Below are 15,022 nucleotides of genomic sequence, written 5' to 3'. Positions count from 1 at the left end.
CGTGATGAAAGAGTGCTGTTTAGTATGTGGAACATTTTCCAGGGATCTAGCAACCCATAAGTAACGGTCTTGTCAAATAAAATTAAAAGTGAAAGTAAATGTGCAAAAATATTTTTTAGATTTGATGTCGCCATTTTAAACAGACATAATCAATGATTTACAGGGTATATTTAAATATTTAATACAAGCATTTATAAACGCTTATGAGGGAATTTTGTGTGTATAGCTACTTGATGGAAATGTGAATCGGTATGTATGATATTTTTCATTCCTAAACAAATGAACAAAGATTCTTGGGTCTATTTATAACAGCATTTTAACACATGCTTGCTCTTATGTATTTGAGTGAAGGCAACTCGTAATCTATTTCTCTAACTCTCATTCAGCTGAAATATGCACCTCATTAACGTAAGAACATGTGAGGTTTCTGGTATTGTTTGCTTCCAGTTGCTTAGCTGTACAAAAACTGTATGTTATGCTTCTTGATATCGCAGACTTGTTATTCTTCTAGTTATTATTTGTAGCGATGCATCGAAAGTCTTGCACGTTGACAGATAACTTACTTCCAAAATATAGCAGATAAAGGCTGTTTTATTAGCTTAGTTTTTGTGATTGTGATTTTGTGATCTAGAGTCAGTGGTGAAGATCAAACTATTCAGATCAAACATGGATGAAACACAAACATCTGGAGATGAAGACTTTTTTTCCAGGATGCAGGTACTTTGAGTAACACATTAAATAACTTGAGGTTAAATGAGGTTATGCTAAGACAGCGGTTCTCAATTCCAGTCCTCGCGCCCCACAGCTCTGCATATTTTGCATGTCTCTCATGTCTCCACACCTGGGCCCGTATCCCTAAAGATTCAGAGAATCCTCTCAGAGAGCTCCTAACTTAACCTAAAAATTCCTTGCCAGGAGTTTTAGCTTAGAAGTGATTCCAGAACATTTTCAGTGAACTCTGAGCAAGGAATGGATGGAAAATCCTATCTTAGTGAGGAGGTGTGGTTGACCCCGTTGCTAGGTATGAGTCATCATTTCAAAAGCCGTGATTGGTTGATCCTACAAGTTTGATGAACATTAACTTTTGGTGATAATGAGCAAAGGATGTACCCGCAAATCAATAAACATAATTATACACTCTAATCTTATGCAGACTGTAATTGTAAATAATATTTCACATTCAAGAAAATATCTGGAAAATGAATAGTAAGTTGTAGGGGCTATAGCCTAACATTAGAATCTAAAATATGTGAAAACCTAAGCTCATTACACCCTGTTCAAATAATGATTCGAGTCTTATTTGCTCATATTAATATCCTAGCTGGCATATTTTGTACTTTCACTCCCATATGGACCCCATTGAAAACAAGACGGCCTATCTCAAGGGGCTGTCCTTAATGAAGTATAAATTGCAACATTACAACTCAGTGTGGTCTTAACAAGGGTAACACGGCTCAGCTTTTATCAATGTCTGTGATTGCTGGCTGGTCTATTTATGAAGGCTTGTTAACAAATATCCTACAAACACAGAAAATGGAGAAAAAAAGGAATTGCAAGCCGAACTGGACTGAGGAGCAAGGTTTGTTGCTGGCCCAGTTGGTGAAGTAATTGCATCTCTAAGGAGATCCACCACGAACATGATTCCTGCACGATCCAATCTGTAGCGTCTCAATAATTCCCTGTCATCCAGTGTTTGCAGGACATCTCTCCTGCCTCCTCTGTTGGCCATTTTGTGCAGCTGCTTAGGGGAACTCCTAAGCCACTAAAAGTCCTCTTCCCTGCTCTTAGCAGATCTCGCCTTAGGAGCCCTTTTAAGCGCTAGGAATCTTGAGGAATAGCTTTTATATTAACTGGGATTTTCGTGTCACTTTTAGGGGAAATTCCAAGAAAACGTCATGACTCTGAGAATATTCTTAGAATTAGGCCGCTAGGAGCCACTTTTTGCACAAAAATTCTTTAGGGATACGGGCCCTGATTCAGATAACCAGCTCGTTAGAAGTGAGGTCCGTGCAGGAACTGTGTTCCCATTGACATGTTCCCTGCCTGCACAGTGTTCATTGCTCCCTACTTCCTGAGCTGGGGAAATCTGTTTACTACACTTCGAAACATTCATTCACATATTTGCGCTATGCCACCGCATGCAGCGTCTTCACACACAGATGAAACTTACTAGAGAAGTGTGACATAAGTGCATCTGTAAATAAATACATTTTAAATTTACGTCTCGCACGCTTTAATGACCTTCAAATGGAACATATACACTCAATTCAAACTAATGAATAATGGCGGAATATCCTGTGATGTCCACTTCGAAGGGTAGTAACGTTGGAATAGAACAAACGTCGAAAGCGATACGTGAAACACACAAAATATGCAGAGCGAGGACTGGAATTGAGAACCGCTGTGCTAAGAGATGTCTTCCTATAGAAAAAAAAATAGTTTTAATTTACTTTATTATTATTTTTTATTTTTTTTACAATAACACCATAAAGCCCCCAAAGGAGCTTTTCACACCATGAAACTTTACTCGAAGTATCGCCTGGGTCTCTACACATGAACTCGAGCATTGAGAACATTGTTTGTGTACACAGAGTTTACTAAAAAGAAAGTTTTTGAACAACTCACTTACACTGTTTGAGTTTCCGCTCGAGGCCGTCATGTCAGTCAAGAGGTGTCGATCTCCGAATGCGAATGAATGGACTCAATAGGACGAAATATGAGGCTCTTTTTTACAACTAGAAGGTTAATATTGTTTTTCACTTGCGACAAAACAACGAATTAGCCATGCATTTGGAAATATGCTTTAGGAGCTATCCATCTTTACTCTCTTCGCATTCGGAATTTTAAGAGTAAAGTGAAACTGTGTAATATATCTAAATCAGCTTCAGTGGATGTGCTGCTGACGAACCTCATTGTGCATTTTGCACGTGCTTTTATAGTTCCTGGTCGATGACGTCAACCACCCGTGACGGTCTCTCCCATTGGATGGATTACACATGTATTCAGAGCATGCTCACACTGAAGGCGTTCCCATAGCGTTTCGACGCAGCATCTTGTTCCCTCAGGGAACCAGGGCTACATACGTAACTTGGGACGTTTCTTGAATTGCGAATGAAAATGAAAAATAAATAAATAAATGCCTTATAGTTTAATAACAATAATAGTAACATTGTAATATTAATTTCCAACCAATTATTCATCATATTTTGGTTACATTGTTTATTTTTATTTTATGCAGTACAACATTTTAAAAACATTTTTGAAACCACATTACTTAATTGCAACTAAAATACAGTGTTATGAAAAGTTTTTGTTTTGTTTCTGCATAAAGATGCATGATCATTTTCTGATGTCGTACAAATTGTATGAAGTCAGAATTTCATGAAACAAATGTCACCTTTTTGTAGAATAAATAAATAATAGAAGAAGCAATTCAGTGTTCTGCAGAAACACATTCTGTCTGAACGCATCATCTTACTGTCAGTACTTTTTCCTGTAACTTTTTTATTAAGATACAGTTAAAATTTCTATATCCTTTCATTAATACGTTTTATGATGTATAAAACTGTTAATTGTATATTCTTGTGCTATTTCTTTGTTGCCAACTGTGACTGTCAGCCAGTGAAACTGATTCTCCTGCCATATTGAACATTTACCTAGATTAAACGCAGGTGTTGGTTTCAGTCTAGTTTGAGTTTCTTCAAGCTCTTGTGGAGTGCAGGAAGAGATTTTACTGCTTCGGTATCTCAGTATCAGTGAAACCAACCTCTGTGTGTGTTTTATAGTGTGGATCATAGAGGAGAGATCAGGATTACAGGAGGACCAAAAAAATGTATGTCTACACACACACTTGTCTGATCTTTGTGGGGACTTTTCATAGGTCTAATGATTTTTCTACTGTACAAACTGTATATTCTATCACCTTACACCAACCCTACACCTAAACCTACCCCTCACAAAAAATCTTCTACATTTTCAAAAAAAAAAAAAAATCATTCTGTATTTTGTAACCTGGTTTTTCCGTGGGGACCTAAATTGAGTCCCCATGAGTTGGTGTGTATTCAGGTTTAATTTTAATAAGGTTTAATAGAAAAACAGGTACACAAACTCTCTCTCTTTCTGTCACACACACACACACACACACACACACACACACACACACACACACACACACACACACACACACACACACACACACACACACACACACACACACGTTTACTTAATAGTGTTTTTACTAGATCATCAGTGAAACTGTGTTGATGAACCAGAAAAGATTGACTGGAGATTCTACCCATAATTCTTTGAGCTGCATGATAAATCAGTAACAGTTGATAGTCTCTTCATAACATCAAACTGCAACTGAAAATGTTGACTCTGAAATAACGTTCTGCATTGGACAGGTGCTCATCTTCACACAACTCATCATAATGACGTTTCATTCTTCTGACTTATCAACATTTTCTAAAGTTGTGTGCGATAGCTGATGCATTTGTCCAAGGGATTTCCTTGAATATGATAACTTTAATACTTCTATGAGTCTCATTTGTGAAACAGACATTACATGAGTTTAATGTTCCATAATGCTCACATTGCCTCATTTTGGTAAAATTAATAAATAAATAAAGTACGCAGTAACTTGAGTAGTTTTTCAGCAAAAATACTTTTTTACTCTTACTTGAGTCATATTCTTTTCAGTACATTTACTTGTACTCCAGTAAATTATACCTTAAGTAGCAATACTTTTACTTTAGTACAATTTTTAGTCTTTCCACAACTGACCATTTATAAGAATTTTTGATTGATTTTTAACTTACATTTTCCACTTAGAGTCAAAATCAATTGTTTTAAACCCACCATCAACATAATATAAAGGTGCCATAGAATGCATTGAGAGAATATTTAAAATTGTTCTCTGATATCTAGAAGGTATATGGCATAGGAAAGGGCAAAAAAACTCCAGAAACGGTATTCCAGGTCCATTTGCAACCGTAGGATTTGTCCCTAGAATGAAATGCTCTGTTTTTGCCTTATTTGGAAGCTTCATGAATATTAATGAGCTCTGCTCTGATTGGCTGTTTCACAGAGCTGCTGAACTCTATAGCTGGCACATGGATAAAAATATATATTTAATTATGGAGCTCTAGCCGCTTTTAATATGCGGTTTGTTGAATCTGCCGTTTTGAATCGCCAAAATTTTAGTCTCATTACTGTGATCGCATGTGCTCTGTGTAAAGTTATAATGCAAAAGGAGTGCTTACTTACCACACAAGTTCAGCTGCTTGTCAGTGATACTCGGGATCTGTAAATCATTCACCATCATCAGCACAGTCATCTCTCTGTTTATGTGGTAAGTAAAATCCTATGTATTGCAATGTAACAGGCTAGCGCTAGCATAAAGCTAACCGTGTCCCTTCAGTGGCTTGCCTTATTTTATGGATGTGCTGACGTTACTGATGATTGGGCGATGCAAATGTTGGGGGCGTAACTATTAACGATCCCAGGAAAGTTTTGTAACAGTCGGTGTTATGTTGGAATTTACCTATTTTTCGGTGGTCTTTTGCAAACACCAGATTTATATAAGAAGGAGGAAACGATGGTGTTTGAGACTCATGGCATGTCATGTGCATGTACTGAACTGTTATTATTTAACTATGCCAAGCTAAATTCAGTTTTCTATTCTATGGCACCTTTGAACAAAAAATGTCACCTTCATGTTGTTTCAAACCTGCAAGACTTTAATTATCTTTGAAACATACATGTAGATCCTTTTAATGAAATCTGAGAAATTTATGGCCCTCCATTTCACAGTTTATGCAAGTAATCCATGTGACTCCAGTTGTTTAGCCACAATTTTATAAAGTGATGTGAATGTTTTGTCTGCACAAAAAACATTGCATTTTATTCACAAAATAACACGTTCATGAGAGAAACCTTGATGTGAAGTGTCTTTTTGACAGTAATTATAAATATAACATACAGTCACAGTCCTTTAATAAAATGCACTTTAACAAAACAAAGTCTAAACTTGATTTCATTTATTGTCCTTATATTCTGTGGAGAAACTTAGATTGAATAAGATGGATATACATTATGATAAGAGTGGAGTAGTTAATCAATGAAGAAGTAGATCTCTCTTCAACCTCAATATTTAACTTACATTTTTTAATTTGTTTAAATTAAAATTTGAATTCTTAATGAGTTTGAATACAATTCTTTGATAATATGAAGATCAAGATACCTGACTTTGTTAATGATTGGGAATATCACAAATGCTCAGTAGTTGGTGTTATAATTGCAATCACTTTACACTTGCTTACATTTACATACAAGCCAGAGGCTTTTGAAAGAAATCTGTGGTTTATCTTTGAATCAAACCAAATCGTTTAAATATGCTTTCTCTACATGAAGTTCTGTTTTGTGTGAACAGGACTTTTATTTTATGTTGTTGTGGCGACATGACGTCATACGGCTGCGCCCCGCTCCTGCATCTGTGTGTCTGCTGATGAAAGGTTTGTGTTTTTAATCCTTTAAAGTGTTTAAATCAATACAAACCGTTCAGACAGTGATATCGAGAGCTTTGAAATGAATTATTTTTTTAATGTGATGCTATAATCTATTTAATAGCAGTAACGAACAGGTTTGTTTATATAGTAAAGCACATATAAGCACATACATGTCTGAGATTCATCCCGAAATTGTTTGTTAAGAAAGTAACGTTAGTCTGCGTATTATTTGATTTAAAAAAGTTTAATGTTTAGCTAGAATATTTTAATCTTGGAGGTTTGTGCAAGTTGGTGCATAGTTTTGAAATTGTGTTTATAGTTGTAAGAATATGATAAGAATAAGAAAAACTGTAACAAACAGAAAAGTTTGAAAGAAAAATTAAGCTTGCTTGTTTATAACCAACTTGTTTAAAAAACATAAATAGCCTGGTCGTTTAGATCAGAATAGATCGATGTTCTGGGTGGTTGCAAAAATTGCTTTGATTTATTGTATTTCTTTCTAATGTTAGGATGTTCAAAAGATTTGTTGCTCATGAACTTGCTCTAAAATGATATTTAAATCAATCAAGTATCCATTTAATATTACTAAAATTGCTCAGACACATTTAGGACACCTTTTTTTATGTTTTTGTTTTCTTGTCTTGACTTGGTGCCATTGAAATCTTATTTTTTGTTTTATTTTGAACAGTATAAATGATTGCTTTGTGGTAATGCAGTATTTGTGAACACAACGGTGTATGTCAGGCCATAAATCCCAAATCTTTAATGTTCCTCTGCAACTAAACAGCTAGATAAGTGAACGGTCTTTGCTGCTTATATCAGTGCCTTATGGAGTTTGTTAGTTTAACATTTCTAAACTAGAAAACTTACAAGTTGTAACACTATGCACAGGTTCTTCAAGAGAGGAATAATTACTAAGTGTGTTCATAAAACAGCACCAGTTCATGTATGTGAATATACAATGTCAAAGCGTCACAGGTTTTAAAACAGTGTAGCGGAATTGGAGATTACCTTATTTGCCAGAAACGTCTAGTGCTTTTAATATTTTCTTGGGCATTCACTTCGATATTAAGTGTGAACGGGGTGATTTTACACTTTAACGTTAACGCACACTTACTTATGAAACCAAAACAACTAAAAACAACTACATGTTTTCAGAAGGCAGCGCTTTTTCTTAAAGGGGCCACGTTTCTATTTTACTCGTTACATTTGGTTCAGTGATAGGCAAGAGTTTATTATGAAAGTCTTGTTTAGTGTTCACTCCCAGAGTAAAAATTTCCTGATAATTTACACCCACATGTCATCCAAATGTTCACGTCTTTCTTCAGTCGCAAAGAAATTAAGATTTTTGAGAAGAAAACCATTGGCACATAATGCAAAAAAAAGATCAGCAGATTTTACTAATAGAGCTGCCAATCTCTGTGTAAAAATAACATTATGATGCTGCCATCTTTCTAAAGTAATTTTCACCTTGAGAAAATTGCCATTTTGCCACTCCTCTACAAAAAAGTGGATTACTCCGTACATATCCACAACATTTAATATTTGGCTTTGTTCACTATACATGTGTATCTGTCTTTAGAAAAAATATTAGCAAGATCAAAAGTGACATGAGTTGACATGGAATGACCCATCATCGCATCGTTGTCACGCCCACAGGTTTTCAGTCTACGTGCAGCGAGTGGGTCTAAAGAAGTAGGTGTTTACAATAAGACTGCGATGCCACGCAGATGTGCCGTTCCTGGCTGCGGAAAAACAACATCTTTGAATACGCTGCCGAAGGATCCAGACGTTAAGAAAAAATGGGTTCAGTTTATATTTAGCAATCGTCCCAATCACCTCAGTGTTAATGCACACGTGTGTTCAGTGCATTTCTCCGATGACTGTTTTGAGAACAAACTACAGTATGATGCTGGCTTTGCCAGAACTCTTACGCTCAAAAATCAAGCCGTGCCAACCCTTCTGGACCCAACAACGCCGGCCCCAACTGTAAGTAACATATTTCATGTAAAAACCTCTCTTTAAAATGGTTATTTCAACAAATACTCAGTTTAAACTTAGTTTACTTGCATATTGCTTTCAGAGTGCATCATGTTCAGGCCCCATGTTTAAAGATGTAGGCTGTCAAACTGACCGACCCGCTCTGACATCTCTGGATACACAGCTGTCCTTTCAAACCATGAGACCCAAGTACCGTAGCAAAGGTATTATTTATTTAATCATAACTTGTGTTGTCATAATTGTGACCCTGGACCACAAAACCAGTCATAAGGTTAAATTTTACAAAACTGGGATGTGTAAATCATATAGAAGCTCAATAAATACGCTTTCTACTGATGTAGGGTTTGTTAGGATTGGACAATATTTGGTCGAGATGCATCTATTTGAAAATCTGCAATCTGAGGATGCAAAAAATCTAAATACTGAGAAAATCACCTTTAAAGTTGTCCAAATGAAGATATTAGCAATGCATATTACTAATCAAAAATTACATTTTGATATGTTTAAAATAGGAATTTTACAAAAAAATCTTCACGGAACATGATCTTTACTTAATTTCCTTATTAGTTTGGCATAAAAGAAAAAACAACAATTTTGACCAGTGCAATGTATTTTTGGCTATTGCTACAAATATACCCCAGTGACTTAAGACTGGTTTCGTGCTCCAGGGTCGTTTGTATCAATTGTATTCACAAGAAACCTGCATGCAAGTACTGCAATGAAATTTATGATAGAGAAAAAACATTGCATTTTCTAACTTTATAGAAACACCGACAGAGCAGTCAACAAAGCTTTCAGGAGTTGATGTGTCCATACCCTGGACTACTTCACTGCCTTTTACTTCAACACTTTTAAATGTTGAGAGACCTGCCAAAAGACGTCGCTTTGAATTGGAGGAGGAGGAAGAAAGTGTGTCTTTTGAAGAACACTACGACTCTTCTCAGTCTGTCACCAGTGTGACTGAACCATCAAAGCATTCGTATGTTTTTGTCTTTGCCATGTTAAGTTTATGTGCACTGAATAGTACTGGCTTGTCAAAGTCATAATGTTGAAACAAATATACTAATTATTTTTTTTCTCTTGTGATAGTATGGACACATCCAAAGCCTCTCATGAAGACACAAAATATATTGTGTTTGAAAACTGTCTCCTTGAGCTGTTTGAGAGCTGTCCGGCGTGTTCAAGAGCCTGTGATATTCAGCTTCGTGGCAATGGGACTTTTGTGGCCATTGATCAACATTGCCCTCACTGTGAGTACTTCAGACAGTGGAAGAGCCAACCCTGTGTAGGCAGCACCCCTGTTGGTAACCTTCAGCTGTCTGCTTCCCTGTACTTCACTGGAGCTTCATTCTTCCAGATAAAAAAGGTATGTGGGGTCTATTTTTTTCCTGTTTAATGTACAGTAGTGGATCAAAAACACTTGTTTTGGTTGTAGAACAACTTTGATGATGGTTTTGATCCACTTAAAATGTATTATATGAGGACTAGATGTACTGAATAACACTGTTTTTCTTTTAAAGGTGTTTGAGTCAATGCATTTGAAGATGCTCAAATACAGCACCTTCAGAAGGCATGCCAGGATATACCTGGAACCACTAATAATATATAAGTGGAAGAAGGAACAGGAGGATTTAGTGAAGGATCTCTGTGAGGCGGACAAGGTGATAATTGGTGGCGATATGAGAGTCGATTCGACAGGTGAAGAGTCATGCTTGGTGATGCGCAAGTATCTGCAGTGTTAAAAATTGCATGAAAAGTTTGGTAAAACTTTTGTAATTTGACATTTAAGGCCATTCAGCAAAGTATGGGAGCTACACCACGATGGATCTTCAAAATAACCTCGTAATCGACATCCAGCTAGTGCAAGTAAGAAAATGCATAATCACATCAAATCAATGCTCTAAAGTTTGCCAGACAGACGATGCCTTTCTTGTTTCAAATTAAACAATTTAAAATTATAGGCTAGGACTTTGATCAAATACAGTACAGACTAAAAGTTTGGACACCTTTTCATTCAAAGAGTTTTCTTTATTTTGATGAAACTTTGCTGGAAGTATCGCCTGGGTCTCTACACATGAACTCCAGCATTGAGAACATTGTTTGTGTACACAGAGTTTACTAAAAAGAAAGGTTTTGAACAACTCACTTTCACTGTTTGAGTTTCCTCTCGCGGCCGTCTTGCCAGTCAAGAAGTGTCCATCTCCGAATGCCAATTATAATTACCATTAGGTCAAAAACATTGAATAATACTTTTTATGTATGAGACTACCTCTTGAAGCTCATCAAGAGAATCCCAAGATTGTGCAAAGCAGTAATCAAAGCAAAAGGTGGCTACTTTGAAGAACCTAGAATATGACATTTTCAGTTGTTTCACACTTTTTTGTTATGTACTGTATATAATTCCACATGAGTTAATTCATAGTTTTGATGCCTTCAGTCAAGTCAAGTCAAGTCAAGTTTATTTATACAGCGCTTTTTACAATATAAGTTGTGTCAAAGCAACCTTACAGTATTAAAATAATAAGATAAAATGTCAATAAAAGTGCAAAAGTTCCATATTGCAGCAAAGTCAAATTGGAGAGGACTCATCTGGTTCCCATGGCCTTGTGCCGGTGGCTGTTTAGGGTAGGAGTTCTTTCTGATGATCTGTCCCTGGGGCTCATCTAGTTGACACGGTATCCGCTGACATTCGGCTGTAGGTGTTTATCCACCTCTTGGTACGGACTGGATCTGGGGGACTGCAGTGACCATCTGATCTGGGTACGGACTGGATCTGGTGGCTATGGTGACCTGGGAATAAGAAACAAACAGACTAATATTAATGTAGATGCAAGAGTTCCAAGTTGCCACAAAATCAGATTGGAGAAGGACTCATCTGGTTTTCGCAGTCTTGCGTCGGTGGCCGTCTAGGTGATGGGGTCTTCACTGATGATCTGTCTCTGGGGCTCATCTAGTTGATGTGGTCTCTGCTGACATTCAGGGCTGTAAAGGATATCTCTGGGTGCTGATGGGTACAGACTGGATCCGGGGGACTGCAGTGAACGTCTGATCTGGATACATGATCGGTGGCTACGGTGACCTCGGAATAAGAAGGAAAGATACTAGTATTAGCGTAGATGGCATTCTTCTTCTGATGCAACGAGTACATCAGGTGTTTTGGGAAGTGTCCCTGGTTCCGGTTGACCTAAATAATGCAGCCTAACAATCCTTTAACGGATTTGGATTGGAAAATGTATTAAGTGTAGGCCAGGTTAAAGAGATGGGTCTTTAATCTAGATTTAAACTGACAGATTGTGTCTGCCTCCCGAACAGTGTTAGGTAAATTGTTCCAGAGTTTGGGCGCTAAATGTGAAAAGGACCTGCCGCCCGCAGTTGATTTTGATATTCTAGGTACTATCAAATTGCCGGAGTTTTGAGAACGCAGCGGACGTGAAGGACTATATATCAGTGTGAATCTACAATTGTCATAGTCATGAAAATAAACAAAACTCTTTGAATGAGAAGATGTGTCCAAACTTTTGGTCTGTACTGTATATATAGTTTGATGCAAAGTTAGTGTTATTAAACGTGTGAAGTTTGGGGGAGATCGGACGTTACATGCCTGATTTCTAACAACTATCTGTTTCATGGCGAAACATAGAAATTTGTCGGGTCACCACAGACATACCCTGCATTGGAAACTTAACATCTTTGTAATTTAATGTCACAAAGGGCTTTAGGTTAGACTGACCAAATTTGGTGTTGATCTGAATAAACCTCTAGGAGTTGTTTGTTATTAAACAATGCCTGAAATGGCAAAAACGTCACACAGAGAAAATTCAAAATAACAGACTTCTTATTGGGTTTCGGACTTCATACCAAGGGACATTTTTGTAGCTGTAGCTATTGGGTTACTTTGTTGAAATGTTATAGGTGGCTCTATCTAGCTGTTAAGCCACACTCATTTCTGAAACCCTTATCTGATGTAAATTTTCACCACCTTTGGCACGTGTGCAGTTTCATGAGTTTGAAGCATGTTTAGGCCCTCAAAAATGCAATTCATTTTGGAGAAGCAGCAGCAACTGAGCAAATCCAGTAGGGTCTTCACACCAACAATTGCAGTTTATATTTCACCTTTTTTATTATAAAGCTGTCAGTTATGATTAAGGTCTCAAAGGAATGAAATACCTGACTTTCTCTGCTCTGATATATATATATTTTCCCAGAGTAAGGAGGTTACTGATAGTCACCAGATGGAGAAAGAGGGGTTAAGAAGAAGCCTGGCATGGCTGGAGGCATGTGGTGTACGGCTAGACTGCATTGTGACAGACCGACATCCCCAGATTCAAAGGTTTCTGAAAGAGCGAAACGTCACACAGTACTACGATGTCTGGCATTTGGAGAAAGGTACGTTTGAGCTTTCTTGCATTCATGACTGTACTTCGTAATGATACTACCAAACGCAGGTTTTTTGCCATTGCATAAACAATACTTTTGTTGTTATTACCAATGATTAGGGTTGTCAAAGAAGTTAGAGAAAATTGCCAGAGACAAGGCCTGTTCAATAGTGAAAAAGTGGCAGCACAGCATAAGAAACCATCTCTACTGGACTGCAGCGTCCTCTACTTCAGGACCAGAGAAGGTAGCAAAGTGGAAGTCCCTCGTCAATCACATTCAGGATGTTCACGTCCATGATGACCCTTCATACCCAAAATGTGAACATCCACAACGCTCGTCTAAGGACAGTAGCAAATGGTTCAAACCTGGTGAGTGCATCATATTTCATTTCATTACCATTAAGTGGCTGACTGTTCATCTGTGTCTCACAAATTCAAACATACTATTATTTCAGGTACAAAAGCACTTTATAAAGTCGAGAAACTGCTGACTAACAAGAAAGTCCTCAAAGACGTTGCAAAGCTCAGTCCTCACCTCCAGTCCTCGTCATTGGAAGCCTTTCATAGCGTTATTTCACACTTTGCTCCTAAAAGTGTGGTATTTCCTTTTGTTGGACTGCTGTGCAGGTATACAATGTACAGTTGTATGAAAGCATGTTATTGAGGTCCAACGAACCCTAAAATCTGTGTAATACAGGAAGCGTAGCAACTTTATAAGAAGGCTTTGTCTTATTATTTAACTTATTAACTTTTCTTGATAAAATGACAACACTGTGTCGCTCCTACTCTTAGATGACCACGTTTTTCTGTTTTAGGTTGTATTTGGCAGGCATGCATTTCAATGAAAACTCAAACCGTCCAACGGCTGAAACATCATCTGGAAAACCAATATTCAGACTTCTGTTCCCCAAGGCTAAAAAAAGATTATATACCACAAAACATCTAACATCCAACCAAACATACTGTAAGTCTGAATAGATATTTTACTTAGTGTTTTCAGAAAAAAGACTAAATGCGTTACACACAAAGTGCATAACACTGCATTAACAGTATTGCAACCATTTTTTTTTCAACCAGGCTACGTCTACAATCTGATGACTCTGCTTTTTGAAAAGGTTCTCCCTGATCCCTTTCCCTACATGGAGGAGCTGCATAAAATCACAGTGCCTGACGGTCTGTGTGCACAGTATTGACAGACCTTCATTGTTGGACGCCATTGCTGAGCATGTGTCAAGGTTTAGTCCAGGGGCAGTTTGAATCCAACATAGCTTCCTTCTGCTTCTAGAAATATTCGGCGTAAACACAGGACAACACAAGATGGTATTACAACCCTGAACTTCTTAAAGCCAAATGCTTGTATGGTAAAAGACATTTAAAATGAAACATTTGGAAAGAGTCATCAGAAGTGTTTTTTTCTGTTTACATATGTCAAAACTGGTGTTATTTTAATGTAGATTTTGTTACATTAAATATGAAGTTTTCATATTAACATGCTTGTCTTTGTATTATTTAAGACCAAGGTGTTAATCACATTTGTGTAGCTTTACAAAATGTGTGTATGCCAGAATTGTCTTAATGGTCCCAAAGGACCATAAATGTTATGTGAGTTCTGTACCAAATACAAATTCAGGCAAACAGGTTCAAATCCTGGGTGATGAATCAAACAGGTAGGTGGGACTGGTGCCTGGTTAAAGCAAAAGGTCACTTCCAGAACAAAAATGTACAGATAATGTACTCACCCCCTTGTCATCCAAGATGTCCATGTCTTTTTTTCTTCAGTCGTAAAGAAATGATGTTTTTTGAGGAAAACATTTCAGGATAGTGGACTTCTACGGTGCCTGTGAGTTTGAACTTCCAAAATGCAGTTTAAATGCAGCTTCAAGGGGATCTAAACGATCCCAGCCGAGGAAGAAGGGTCTTATCTAGTGAAACAATTGCTGATTTTCTCCAAAAAATAAAAAATAAATCTTGTCTAGGTCTACGTGAACTCTTTTTTTTTTTTCCAGTTAAGGTATGTCGAAAAGCTCTCATCTCATTTTCTTAACGTAAAAATCCCCCTACATCTCTGTTTTACCTTTTTTGAAAAGGGTGTTTGATCTTTGCACGTTCACTTTGTAAACACTGGGTCAGTACTTCTGC

At 37.2% G+C, this 15,022-nt stretch overlaps 1 protein-coding gene across 1 annotated transcript; it reads left to right on the top strand.

Annotated features, from left to right (window-relative positions):
• Nucleotides 1–8,225: 8,225 nt before the first annotated feature.
• On the top strand, nt 8,226–12,934 carry LOC141332934 (uncharacterized). The gene is made up of 7 exons (XM_073837893.1): nt 8,226–8,495; nt 8,590–8,710; nt 9,273–9,486; nt 9,597–9,873; nt 10,028–10,205; nt 10,297–10,412; nt 12,713–12,934. Exons 1-7 carry the CDS (start codon nt 8,226–8,228, stop codon nt 12,932–12,934), a joined length of 1,398 nt encoding a protein of 465 aa, XP_073693994.1.
• The last annotated feature ends 2,088 nt before the right edge of the window (nt 12,935–15,022 follow it).

Source organism: Garra rufa, chromosome 4, assembly GCF_049309525.1.
Source record: "Garra rufa chromosome 4, GarRuf1.0, whole genome shotgun sequence".
Classification (NCBI taxonomy): Eukaryota; Metazoa; Chordata; class Actinopteri; order Cypriniformes; family Cyprinidae; genus Garra; species Garra rufa.
The sequence above is the reverse complement of the archived record's forward strand: the minus strand, read 5'-3'. Positions and strand labels throughout refer to the sequence as shown.

Excerpts from the sequence above, each read along its gene's own strand:
- LOC141332934 (XM_073837893.1), top strand. The coding sequence starts at position 8,226 with ATGCCACGCAGATGTGCCGTTCCTGGCTGCGGAAAAACAACATCTTTG. Across the intron at positions 9,487-9,596 it reads ACTGAACCATCAAAGCATTC|TATGGACACATCCAAAGCCT; the intron begins GTATGTTTTTGT and ends CTCTTGTGATAG. Across the intron at positions 9,874-10,027 it reads CATTCTTCCAGATAAAAAAG|GTGTTTGAGTCAATGCATTT; the intron begins GTATGTGGGGTC and ends TTTCTTTTAAAG.